The sequence below is a fragment of the Xenopus laevis genome, chromosome 1S, assembly GCF_017654675.1.
Source record: "Xenopus laevis strain J_2021 chromosome 1S, Xenopus_laevis_v10.1, whole genome shotgun sequence".
Taxonomy (NCBI): domain Eukaryota; kingdom Metazoa; phylum Chordata; class Amphibia; order Anura; family Pipidae; genus Xenopus; species Xenopus laevis.
Genome location: NC_054372.1, coordinates 105,053,549 through 105,067,670, shown reverse-complemented (window position 1 = coordinate 105,067,670; position 14,122 = coordinate 105,053,549). Strand labels below are relative to the sequence as shown.

Below are 14,122 nucleotides of genomic sequence, written 5' to 3'. Positions count from 1 at the left end.
TGCGCGCCACTCACTGTGCACGCAGCATACCCTTCCCCACTGCCCCGGTAGTGATTTTTGCCGTATTCACGTGGCATTTTACGACACTTCCGTTATCGGGGAGTGTGGCGGTATCTAGTGAAGAGGTGTCCGGGTTTGTTTCAGACCGCAGGAATAAACATGGAGGTACCTCTGCCTCCGGAAGGTAACAGGAACCCGCTATGATTGTTTCACGTAGGGGACAATAGGTTATGTCGAGCTCCTGGTGTTGTAGGGCTCATCCTGGCATGTATCCTTCCTGTCTTCCGTCATTCATTCACTCACTCATTCATTCATCCCCCCCCTTTGCTTATGTCTGTTCCCCCTACTGCAGTAGGAATTGGCTTCACATAACTCATTTATTGGGCACAGCCAGCAGTTATTGCTAATGGCAGGAATAAACCAGGGGGCTTCTCTTCTGTGAATAGTACATGCTATAAGGTTTGTAGCATATCAGGTCAGATTAATTTATAGCATTACTCACCTGTACTCCAATCAGTAAATAGTGTCATGGAAAATAATATAAAACTAAAGATTACATTAGAAGAAACAATAAGAAACATTCATGTATTTATGTGTTTGTAATGCAGATTCTTTGGCTCACTAGATTTAATAATGGCTCGTTTTGTTATTGGATGTTAGGTACTATAGTTTCATTTGTTTGTTGTGCCTAAAATGTTACATCTATTTTATGTAATAGATGCCTCAAAAAAAAAAAGTTAACGTTGAAAGGGGTTGTTCACCTTTAAATTAACTTTTAGTATCACATAGACTTTGATATTGTGAGAAAGGGGTTGTTCACCCTTAAATTAACTTTTAGTTAATTTAGACTTTGATATTGTGAGATAATTTGCACTGGGTTTCATTTTGTGTGGGTTTTTTAATTATCTAGGTTTTTGTTCAGCAGCCCTCCAACTTTGAATTTCAGCATCTATCTGTTTGCAAGGGTCTTGTATCCCTTAGCAACCAGGCAATGGTTTGAATGAAAGACTGAAATCTGAATATGAGAGGGACTGAATAGTAAGTTAAGGAATAATAACAATACAATTGTAAACACACAGCGCAGTAGCAATGACAACCAGTTGCAACGCTTCTATGAATAGGTCATTCTATAAAATAATAAAAGGTTAGCAAAGTGTAACCACCCTTTTTAGTGGAACTAATGCTAAATGCATCTGAGACTGGTGCAGTGGAAGAAATGTTTATGCTGGGGCTCTATAGGGGTTGTATTCACCTGGTAAGAAGTGAGTTAAGTCATTGTATTAGTTCCTGTCAAATAAAAATTGATCGATACCAATAAGTAACCTCTTGGACCCCCCAAGCATCAGTTATAAAAATTGGTTCCTGGCTGCATGTTTCAGCGCTATGCCGCCTATCTATCGTCAGATTATTGTGTTGTGGTGCAATACCCACTGATACTCAAGACTGGTAGTTTATTCGGTGGTGGCCTCCTGTGCTTGACAACTATGGTATAGGCTTCCTTTTTTGGTGGAGACAAATCATCAAGCTTTACGGTGTAAAGCAAATCAATATGTAAAATATGTAATTCTATGTAAATTAACTTTCAATTATCGGAAGCTAGAAATTAATGGGATACTTCTGTTTACATTATAGTTGGCGTTAATTCCCTTGCTTGAACACTTAACAAATGTGATCATTTAGTGGATATATTTTCTCTATTAACAGACCAGGAGCTCCGAAATGTCATTGACAAATTGGCGCAATTTGTGGCTAGAAATGGACCCGAATTTGAGAAGATGACAATGGAAAAGCAAAAAGACAACCTTAAATTCTCCTTTCTCTTTGGAGGAGAGTACTTTAACTATTACAGATGTAAACTTGCAATGGAACAGCAACAGCGTAAGTGCAGAATCGTCTGATGACTTACCAGCTATCCATATAGGCTGCCATAGATGCACATATTGGCAACCACTAATGTATGGGGAAAACGTGCTTGCCAGTGTACACATCAAAAATCTCCCCTTTTTAGTCAAAGCTTTCTTTATCACCAGTGCTCTCTGCCAGTTTTTTGTTATCCTATCCATACTTGAATTCATTTCGAATTACTTATACTAATGCATAGCATATTCCCCGACCCTTATATTATTCATTATTTTTGTTGCTGAAAACTTTTTAAATTCATTTAAAGGAGAAGAAAAGTCATTTATACTTGGGGTGCCAAAAGTTAGGCACCCCACGTGGTTGAATTTAATTACCTGACACCCTGGTTGCAATAGGTTTTGGATGGACCACAGGTTATTTAATCTCTTTATTCATACAGCAAGACAAGGAAATTGTACAAACAATTTCACTTTCCTCAGTAACTGTGTAGTGTGGTATAATACTATGCAAATAAGGACTTTTGTATTTTTTGTTTGACAAAGCATGTAGCTCTTTATAATGGTCTGTTATTGGTGCACAATGCTTTTATAAAAGTGAGTTGTAGCAGGTCATCTTCATTGTAAAGGGAGATATTACACAGTGTACTTCTCTTTTTATGTGCCTCTTAGACTTTTGTTTCTTTCACTCAGTGCTTTATAAGCAAGGTCAAGATTTGGAACCCAAGGCTCAAATTTCCACAATCCCACCACCTACTCTCCCTCTGCCCCCTGCACTTGAACCACCACCTCAAGGTGCCCCACCAATTGAGGATCTGATTCAGCAAAGTCAGTGGAACTTTCAACAGCAGGAACAGCAGCTCCTTTCATTGAGACAGGTATAGAAAATCTCACTTGGCTGAACTGTGAATTGAATGAACTATTGCCAGTACAATAAAGGCACTAGTGCCACTGAGCACCCTCTAACTTTATTTTTAGGAGCAGATAACTGCTGCGGTAGCACACGCTGTAGAGCAACAGATGCAGAAACTGCAAGAGGAGACCCAACTGGACCCAACTGAATTTGACAACTTACTGCAGCCAATCATTGACACCTGTACAAAGGATGCGATATCTGTATGTAAACACTACTACTAGGCCTGAGTCTATTGCTACTCATCAATTATGTCCTCTACCTTGAAAATCATTTACTTCCCCCTACATTACAACCGTAAAAACATTTTTACCACAACATATTGCCAAATAGCACTACTTTCCTAGCCCCAAGCTGTAGCATATGTTTAGTATTGTTAAATATTTTTCTACTCTATTTCTGTCTATGAAGGTTCTCATTTATGATATACAGGATCTAGTAGAATTAAGTCAAAGGCAACTTGACATTTACAGTTTGTCTTCAAAATCTTCCACTACTCATCCGAGTGGCTTCTCAGTTCAACTGAAGAAGCCACTCGGATGAGTGGTGAGACGTTTTCAAGAAAAACTCTAAATGTCCAGTTGCCTTTGACTTAATTCTACTAGATATGATGATACTATATTTCTACTACTTAAAAATCCACATAACAACTGATCTTATGTATGCCCTTTTACAAGCCTCTACTGAAGGAAAGTTAAATTTACTGGGGGTTTTGCCAAATGATAAGCACCTCACCTACCCCTGTGATTTTAATAGTTTACCTGATTCCTTGGGCCATGGCTCCTTTTAAGAAAAAAACTGCACTGTTTCTGTGCAAGCATTACGCAGAGATCTTCTTTCACTTCTTCTCTCTGCTGGTTTCCTGGGCTGATGAATGTGCAGTAGAGTGAAAACACTGGCCTTTTTCTTAAAGTTCAGCTCTTGGCTCTACTGTGCATGTGCACCAGATGCGGAAAAATATTGCTCTTTGGTGCTGCACAAAATGACTCCAGTATGGTGCAGTTTTCTCTTGCCTAGATTGGGGGACACAGGCACCATGGGGATGAAGATCCTGTTGCTTGGAGAAGGACAAAGGTTAAGGAAAGCTCCTCCTCCTGCTCTGGGCTTCATCCCCTGCCTACTTCATCAATCTCCAGTTTTTCTTTTAGTGTCCTCAGAAGCAGGACGGACACGGAGTGGCTGAAGCAGTGGTACTCTAAAGTACCATAGCCACAACAATGGGTCTGAGTTTTTATTCCTGTACCCCTCCATCCAGTTTTTTCTTCCCCCTCAAGTGCCATTTAGCCTTCCCGCCCTACGGAGGTCTGCAGGCTGGAGAGCTTCCTCCATCACCCTGGGTGACTGGTTCCCACTCTACGGAGGCTGCACCAGTTGCCAAAAACAAGGGGCTGACTTATTTAGGCACTAATGGCTGGCATAGGAGGTAAGTAGATATTCACCTCCTCCCCTCTTACTCTCGCTAAGGCTCTTTAGGGACAGGCGCTCCCCCCACCCCCTCCCTTCCCTCCTGAATAACTAGCCTCAAAGGAGAACCGTTCCCTTCTGCCTATTCCACAGGAACTTTAGTGTGCACTCTTCGCCACCCCTTCTAACTAGCAACCGTTCCCTCTTCGCCCTCTCCATCTTGGGTCTTTCCAGCAGCCATCTTGGTTATGGTTTGACACTGCGTGCCTACGCATGCGACGCAAGTCTAACCGGTGTCACCCTTGGCGCGCAATTTATCTGGCGCCCCTCTTGGACACACACACACAAAGTGGAAACAGCCTTAATGCCTGCTCCGGTCCAAACCTTTCTGTACAGGGCAACTCTCCCACGCTACAGGTAACTATCACTTCACTGAGAGCCCTTATGCGCATCGGCTCTATTGATCCCTCTCTCTCTCTCTCTCTATCAAAGATAGCCTACAATGCAGTGCATATCATCAGAACAGATTATCTTCTCCTCCCCCATTGGGTTTTTTCTCTCCCATCTAGAGCAAAATGGGCTAGGGGGGCTCATCCTCCTATTCATTATGCCAAGCAGGTCTGAAGACCAGCATCTTCCTAAGGCACATGTTACTTCTCGCAAAGCATTTGTCTCCTATTGGCCTGTACTTCTTGTAGGGAACATTTTTCCAGTGCTGCTTCTGACCCAATGTGTGGATCTTGTAAAATAGCTGCAGCCCCACCATCTTCCTCTGCATCACCCACAGCCACTCAATCGAGCCCTGACCTGATTTGGTGCGTGTGCTAACTCTGTCATTGGCAGGACTCCAAAACCTAGCCAGGATACCAGAGACCCTTGACAAGGTGCTAGAACACCTTTCCACCCAACCTCAAAGACCGAGCAGTTCACATTCCAAGGGTAGAAAATTGGAGGGCAGATTACCCCAGCAGGTAAACAATAGACCAAGGCGAGTGGAGTCTTCACCCAGAGGTTTTCCAAATGATTACGGCAAGATGGGGAACCCCAGATGGAGATCTGATGGCATCCTGGTACAACCACAAGGTGAAAAACTTCATGGCAAGAAGCAGAGATCCCCTAGCCTTAGCAGTAGTTGCACTGGTGGTGTCCTGGCAGTTCCACTTGGGGTACACGTTTCCTCTGTTAGCTCTTCTACCCAGAGTCATAAAAAAGATAAGAGCAGCCCCATACTGGCCTCGACGCACATGGTTGCCAGATCTGGTAGCGCTAGCAGCAGACACACCTTTTCATCTTCCAGACAGGACAGACCTTTTGTCTCAAGGTCCCATACTCCACCCGAATTCACCTCGTTTAATGGCGTGGCCCTTGAAGCCTTGATACTGATCAACTCAGGAATTCCACAAGAGGCTATACCTATGATGTTGAGAGCCAGGAAGCCGTTATCGGCCAAGATATATCACAGGTTGTGGAAGAAGTTCATAGTTTGGTGTGAGAACAACCATATAAATCCTCAGGTCTGGGATGAGGGTAATCTACTTCGATTCCTTGAAGAAGGCTTAAACAAGGGCTTGGTGCATCAAACTACAGGTGTCAGCCCTCTTGATTTTTTTTCAGCAGTAGTCAAGGAGCACTCAGATTGACTTCCTCCTTATCGTCACCTGATTCCTTCCTGGGATCTCAACCTGGTCCTCTCAGTACTACAAGAGACTTAGGTTAAGCCCTTAGAAACGATTTCGCTATCAACACTCAAAAATCAAGGTGGTGTTCCTCTTAGCAATGATGTCGGCTAGACGTGTCTCTGAGTTTGCTGCCTTGTCCTGCATATCCCCGTATATGATTTTTCACAGGGACAAAGTGGTTTTGAGACCGACGCCAGATTTCCTTCCCAAGGTGGTATCGGACTTTCACCTAAACCAGGATATTGTTGTAACATGCGTCTGTCCTGATCTGAAGACACTCAAGTAAAAAATTATCCATGGCACACAGGCTGCTGCAAGCAAGGAACCCCTTGCACGTTTATTGCGGAAGTGAGCAACGTTTCGGGTTCGCGCACCTTTGTCAAGCCTTGACAAAGGGGTGTGACCCTGAAACGTTGCTCACGTCCGCAATAAACGTGCAAGGGTTTCCTTGCTTGCAGCAGCCTGTGTGCCGTGGATAATTTTTTACTTGAATGATTTGTGAGGTGGCCGAACCTCTACCATTGAGCACCAGACATCGTACTAATTAGTTGGGTGTGCGAGAGCCAGCTGTATTTCTATACTGATCTGAAGACACCACAGGAACAGAAGTTTCATACTTTAGATGTGGTACGTGCCCTAAAGACTTATTCTGCAGCCACTAAGGACATCAGAAAGGTCAACACTATTTTTGGCTTCCCTGATGAACCAAGGAAGGGTTTCCGTGCTACGAAGACCACAATTGCAAAATGGATAAGATTGACCATCCTCAGGGCCTACAATGTCAGAGGTAAGCCTCCTCCATTCGGGGTCAAGACTTATTCCACCAGAGCGATAAGCACTTCCTGGGTGATAAAACATCAGGCTTCTGCAGAGCAAGTTGGTAAAGCGGCAGTATGGTCATCACTGCATACCTTTTCTAGGTTTTACAAGGTCCATACACTCGCCTCAGCAGAAGCAAGCTTCGGGAGGAAGGTGTTAAGGGCAGTTCTCCCTGAACACTGAAAGGATAGTCCCGCCCTCATGGGTAGCTTTGGGATGTCCCCATGGTGCCTGTGTCCCCCAATCTAGATAGATTTTTGTACTTACCATTAAATCCTTTTCTCTTGTCCTACATTGGGGGACACGGGCCTTCCCTCCCTATGTGTTGATTCAGATATTTCTAAATTGTTCAAATTCAAAGTGTTTTCTAATCGTTCAATTCTATTACCAACCTTGGACAAGTTGCCTTGTTCAGGCGTGGAACACAGCACAGCTGTCTCTCGGAGGGGCTCCTCTCGGAGGGGCTCCTCTTCTTGTTTGGCTTATGATAGGGCGCCCTTACTTCTTCGGCCAGAAAACTGGAGATTGAGGAAGTAGGCAGGGGATGAAGCCCAGAACTGGAGGATGAGCTTTCCTTAAAGGGATACTGTCATGGGAAAATACATTTTTTTCAAAATGAATAAATTAATAGTGCTGCTCCAACAGAATTCTGCACTGAAATCCATTTCTCAAAAGAGCAAACAGATTTTTTTATATTCAATTTTGAAATCTGACATGGGGCTAGACATATTGTCAATTTCCCAGCTGCCCCAAGTCATGTGACTTGTGCTCTGATAAACTTCAATCACTCTTTACTGCTGTACTGCAAGTTGGAGTGATATCACCCCCTCCCTTTTCCCCCCAGCAGCCTAACAGAACAATGGGAAGGTAACCAGATAACAGCTCCCTAACACAAGATAACAGCTGCCTGGTAGATCTAAGAACAACACTCAATAGTAAAAACCCATGTCTCACTGAGACACATTCAGTTACATTGAGAAGGAAAAACAGCAGCTCCTAAAGTTCAGGCACAAGTCACATGACCAGGGGCAGCTGGGAAATTGACAAAATGTCTAGCCCCATGTCAGATTTCAAAATTGAATATAAAAAAATCTGTTTGCACTTCTGAGATGGATTTCAGGGCAGAATTCTGCTGGAGTAGCACTATTAACTGATGCGTTTTGAAAAAAACATGTTTTCCGATGACATGATCCCTTTAACCCTTTAGTGTCCTTCTCTAAGCAACAGGATCTTCATCCCCATGGTGCCTGTGTCCCCCAATGTAGGACAAGAGAAAAAGAACGCTAAGTACAAATATCTATTTATCTACGAATGAGCACAGGCCCAGATTATCAGGTTACATAGTTAAATCAGGTTGAAAAAAGACCAAAGTCCATCAAGTTCAACTCCTCCAAATACCCAGCCTCCATACATATACTCACTGACCCCCTGACCTCACAGATACTCGCATAAACTATATATACCCATACACAAACTATAGATTTTATCGCAATAGCCTTGGATATTTTGCGTGTCCAAGAAATCAAGCCACTCTTAAAGGCATTAACAGAATTGACCATCACAACAACGTCCAGCAGGGTATTCCACAACCTCACTGCCCTCACTGTGAAGAACCACCTACCCTTCTCCTAATGAAAATTATGTTTCTCTAGTCTGAAGGGGTGTTCTCTGGTGTGGTGATCCTCTTTATGGGTAAAAAAGTCCCCTGCTATTTGTCTATAATGTCCTCTAATGCACTTGTAAAGTGTAATCATCTCCCCTCGCAAGCGCCTTTTTTCCAGAGAAAACAACCCCAACCGTGACAATCTACCCTCATAATTTAAGTCTTCCATCCCTCTAACCAGTTTAGTTACACGTCACTTCACTCTATCCAGTTCATTGATATCCTTATACTGAAGTCCAAAACTGCATGCATACTGCATGCATGTTCTCTGGTGTGGTGATCCTCTTTATGGGTAAAAAGGTCCCCTGCTATTTGTCTATAATGTCCTCTAATGCACTTGTAAAATGTAATCATGTCCCCTCGCAAGCGCCTTTTTTCCAGAGAAAACAACCCCAACCGTGACAATCTACCCTCATAATTTAAGTCTTCCATCCCTCTAACCAGTTTAGTTACACGTCACTTCACTCTATCCAGTTCATTGATATCCTTATACTGAAGTCCAAAACTGCATGCATACTCCAGATGAGGCCTTACCAGGGACCTATGAAGACGCAAAATTATGTTTTGATCCCTTGTTTATGCCCTTTTTTTTTTATACAAGACAGTAATTTATTTGCTTTCAGAATAACACTGCACAGAATTAGACAACTTGCTACAAAAACTCCTAGTTCCTTCTTGGTTAAAGAAGCTCCTAACACACTGCCATTTGGTGTATAACTTGCATTTATATTTTTTTCCCCAACATGCATAACCTTGCATTTATCAGTATTGAACCTCATTTTCCACTTTGCTGCCCAGTTTTCCAATTTAGCCAAATCACTCTGCAAAGTGACAGCATCCTGCATGGAACCTTTAGTTCTGCTCAATTTTGTATCATCAGCTAAAATAGAAACAGTACTTTTAGTGCCCATCATTATCATCACTGAGGATGCCTAATCACCCCCAGTGATTATAACTTTACTTCTTCATTAACTTTACTACTACTCCACATAAACTAAGAAAAAATATTTTGTATCTTTAATGCTTTAATTAGTATTTTCTCTTTCCAGGTTGGCAAAAACTGGATGTTCAGTAATGCAAAATCTCCCCAACATTGCGAGCTAATGGCAGGACATCTGTGCAACCATATTACAGCTGAAGGGGCATGTTTTGAATTGAGACTCCACCTCATATATTTAATCAATGATGTGCTACACCATTGGTAAGCAGTTTGGCACACATCATGAGGTATGGGGAACAGGTGGAGTTGCCATTTATACTGCCTTTAGAATATCAAATATTGGCTCATTTTAAATGGCTTAGTATACTCGCATAATGTGATTAGAAGATTTACTACTAAATATCTAGATCTATTTACCCCCCTCCATTGGTAACTATACAACAACTGGTAACCACAGGTAGTATCAGTAGAATTTTGCCTCCCCTCTGAGCATAGCACAGATTGTTATGTAGGAACGGAACCATAAATATTTTTGAAAGATCTAGCAGCCAAAAGTGCTGTAAATCTAACAGAAAAGAATGAAAGTAGTTACTGACTTGGCATTTAGAAGGGGGGAAATACTGGAACAAAAAAGCCCTAAGTGAGAATCTTAATTTGCTTCCTTAAAAAAATCCTAAAAATGCTTCCTCTGTCCTTAAAGAAACTGTTCAGTGGAAAAATGAAACTGTTACAAAACTTTGCACAGCCTATTTACCCAATTAATTCACAATAAGCTATCACTTTTCCTCACAGCCAGCGCAAGCAAGCACGGGACCTTCTTGCTGCTCTTCAAAAAGTAGTTGTACCTATCTACTGTACCAGCTTCCTAGCTGTTGAAGAGGACAAGCAGCAGAAAATTGCACGAGTGAGTGTTCACTTTGACTTTTTATGGAATAATGCAGAAACGGGTAGTCTAGATTTTGTTTCATTGTGCATTGCATCTCCTTGCTGTGTAGTTGCTGCTGCTCTGGGAAAAGAATGGCTACTTTGATGAGGCTACAATTCAGCAGCTACAAAGCCCTGCCCTAGGGTTGGGGCAGCACCAGGTAATAACCTACATCCTCTGGGCAAATGTAATTTGTTGTTTGTTTTGATAAAATAAATTGTAATTTAAATATAATAAAATGTACAGCAAGAACCATAGAAACCTAATTTTGTAGATATTCTGTTTACTGACAGCGATATGCTGTTTTAACCAGAGTTTTACAGTCGGCACCTTATTTTTGTTTTATACCCTAACGTTCCTGATGCAGCAGTTTTAGTCTAGTGAACTCTTAGGAGTTGCAGGTATGGAACCTGTTATCCAGAATGCTCGGGACCCCAGAGTTTTCTGGATAAGGGATCTTTCCATAATTTGGATCTTCATACCTTAATTCTACTAGAAAATCATAAACATATATACACAAAGAACAATTGGTAGCACCCTCCATTGAAAAACAAAAAAGTGGTGTACAGGGTCAAAGGAAATATAGGTAGCATACAGAAGAAAAAGTATGACCCATATATATGCATCCCCCCACTGTACGTTCCCACCATATGAACGTGATTAAAACGTAACCTTTAATCATAAATGATAAAAAAAAGTTTGTCCAGTAATCAACAAGGTTAAAATACAATTAGGAGAGTAAGCCTAACCGACTCAACAATCACCAGCTTAAAGATGGGTTCTAGAGGAATAAATCATAAATGGGTGAAACGATCTCAGTCAGCAACCGGGAACCGGCCCTTTATTCCACCCGCATTCTAAGTGATTTAGGAACTAAATCACTTCATTCGGGGGCTCGAAAGCAATTGGACAAATTAAAAAAATTAAAATGAAATATTCATTTATAATACTTGGTTGAAAACTCTTTGCTGGCAATGACAGCCTGAAGTCTTGAACTCATGGACATCACCAGATTCTGTGTTTCCTCCTTTTTAATGCTTTGCCAGGCCTTTACTGCAGTGGCTTTCAGTTGATGTTTGTTTGTGGGCCTTTCTGCCCGAAGTTTAGTCTTCAACAAGTGAAATGCATGCTCAATTGCGTTCAGATCAGGTGACTGATGTGGCCATTCAAGAATATTCCACTTCTTTGCTTTAATAAACTCCTGGGTTGCATTGGCTGTATGTTGTATGTTTGGGTCATTGTCCATTTGTAATATGAAACACCTCCCAGTCAATTTGACTGCATTTAGCTGGATTTAAACAGACATTGTCTCTGAACACCTCAGAATTCATTCGTCTGCTTCTGTCCTGTGTCACATGGATAAACACTAGTGTCCCAGTGCCACTGGCAGCCATGCACGCCCAAGCCATCACACTGCCTCCTCCATGTTTTATACATGATGTGGTATGCTTTGGATCATGAACTCCTTCTCCATACTTTTTTCTTGCCATCATTCTGGTAGAGGTTGATATTGGTTTCATCTGTCCAAATAATGTTTTTCCAGAACTGTGCTGGCTTTTTTAGATGTTTTTAGCAAAGTCCAATCTAGCCTTTCTAGTCTTGATGCTTAGGAGTGGCGCATCCTCTGTATTTACTTTCATGCAGTCTTCTCTTTATGGTAGACTTGGATATCAATACACCTACCTCCTGGAGAGTGTTCACTTGATTGGCTGTTGTGAAGGGGTTTCTCTTCACCATGGAAATTATTTTGCGATCATCCACCACTGTGGACATCCAGGTCTTTTTGCATTGCTGAGTTCACCAGTGCTTTCTCAGGACGTTCCTGTAGAACTGTCGATTTTGCCACTCCTGATTTTGTAGCAATTACTCATATGGTTTTTTTTCTGTTTTTGCAGCTTTTTCTGTTTTTGTGGCTTGTTTCACCTGCATGGAGAGCTCCTTTGACCGCATGTTGTCTGTACAGAACCAAAATTAGAAAAAAGTTGTCTCTGTCCCTTCTGCTCATCTCCCTTCTCCTGTCTACTTCTTAATACCCGCTCTGTTACTAACAAGTCCACTTTCATTCACAATGTCATCTGCTCTAAGTCTCTTCAAATATTTGCCCTAACTGAGACCTGGCTCTCTCAGAATGACAATGCTATTGAGGCTGCTCTCTCTTATGGAAGTCTCTCCTTCTCTCATACCCATATCTCTCATTCTGCTCTCCTCTTGTCTACACCTCCTTCGTTCTTGTTTCCTTCTTTTGTGGTGCTTGCAGTTCAACTCTTCTACTCTCCTACTCTCTCGCTGCAAGGGTAGCTGAACCTCCTGCAAAATCACCTGCTACGTTTCTCTCTGACTTTGAATCTTGGCTCTTGTTTTTTCCTGTGCTCTGACAGCCCTGCAATTATTCTGGGTGACTTCAATTGTCACATTGATGGCCCCTCTCAGTCCTGGCCATCACATTTTCTCCATCTAACCACCTTCTTTGATCTTCAGCAGTGGACAAATACAGCAACCAATAAGGATGGTCACTTCCTAGATCTGATCTGGTCTATACCAAAATCCTAAATCTTACTTCAATTAACATTGATCCTTTTCCTCACTGTGATCACCATCTTATCTCTTTAGCTATTTGCACACTCCCCCCCCTTTGCTAACCCTCAACCATAAATTCTGATTTGTAACACCGCGCTGTTGATATAAATGCTCTATCTGATTCTCTCAGTTCTAGCTTCTCCTCCATCAGTATTTCATCTGATCCTGATTCCCTGGTAAATACCTACAACTCGGTTCTGTCTGCTGCTATCAATACCCATGCCCCTCTGAAGTCACAACACAGTCAGGCCCACAATCCCTTCCCCATTCAATCGGTATCCACAATCAAGCTGCTTTGTGGTTCTCTTCCTACCTTTCTGATCGCTCCTTCGCTATTACTTTTGCAAACAAATCCTCTGCCCTTTTTTATCTGAGGTGCCTCAGGGTTCTGTACTTGGTCCTCTATTGTTCTCCTTGTACACTCTCTCTTTAGGAGACCTAATATCTTCATATGACCTTAAATATCACCTGAATGCCGATGACATCCAGCTATATTTAGACACCCCTTCACTAACCGCTGACATTTACAGATCGCAGACTGCTTAGTAGCTATCTCTTCCTGAACAACCACTGCCACCTCAAGCTCAACTTGGCCAAGACTGAGCTTATGTCCCTTTTCTTCTCTAATCATATTAATAATACTGTTGAAACTGACGCTTCTTGCTCTGCAATATAGCCAAGATATGCCCATTTCAGCTAAAACACTAATCCATGCCCTTATCTTATCCCATAAAACTATTGCAATCTCCTACTAACTGGTCTTCCTGACTCCGACCTCTCTCCCCTCCAATCAATCTTAAACCCTGCTACCAGGATCCTTCTGCTCTCTCCTAAAAAGGAACCTGCTCAACCCCAACTAAAATCCCTAGCATGGCTGTCTGTTAAGCAAAGGACAGCATATACTTCCCTTCTAACATTCAAAGCCCTTCACTCGTATGTTCCCTGTCATCGTCTCCACTCCTCCCAGAGCCACCTTCTCTTCAAACCATCCACTGCCACCTCTCGTCTCAAACCCTTCTATCTTGCTGCTCCTTACCTCTGGAATTCCATCCCTGAATTCCTCTGTAAGAACCCTCTCTCAATCTCTGAGAAAAACTTTTGTATACCTTTTGGAGCACTAGAACATTAGCCTAGTCCTGTACATATTGGACTATGCCTTACCTTGTGCACTTTTCATCTCCAATATGTGCCTGTAAACATTCACCTTTTTGGACCATGGATGTTCTTTTGACTTTGTGTGTGATTATATTTTGAGCCTATTGTGGAGGGAGTCTGTTGGTTGTCTAGGTGTGGATTTATTTTTCTTTGGCTGCGTGTTCCTTCTTTTTGGTTTGTTCAATTTTGCA

General features: G+C 42.2%; 1 protein-coding gene across 2 annotated transcripts in view; it reads left to right on the top strand.

Annotated features, from left to right (window-relative positions):
• Positions 1-7: 7 nt before the first annotated feature.
• Positions 8-14,122, top strand: part of cherp.S (calcium homeostasis endoplasmic reticulum protein S homeolog) — a 30,127-nt gene continuing 16,012 nt past the window's right edge. The window contains exons 1-7 of one of the 2 annotated variants that reach the window (XM_018239813.2): positions 8-184; positions 1,705-1,878; positions 2,550-2,734; positions 2,835-2,972; positions 9,384-9,535; positions 10,067-10,178; positions 10,270-10,359. In XM_018239813.2, the coding sequence (XP_018095302.1) occupies positions 160-184; positions 1,705-1,878; positions 2,550-2,734; positions 2,835-2,972; positions 9,384-9,535; positions 10,067-10,178; positions 10,270-10,359 (876 nt within the window). In that variant the 5' untranslated portion in view covers positions 8-159. 2 annotated transcript variants of the gene reach the window in all.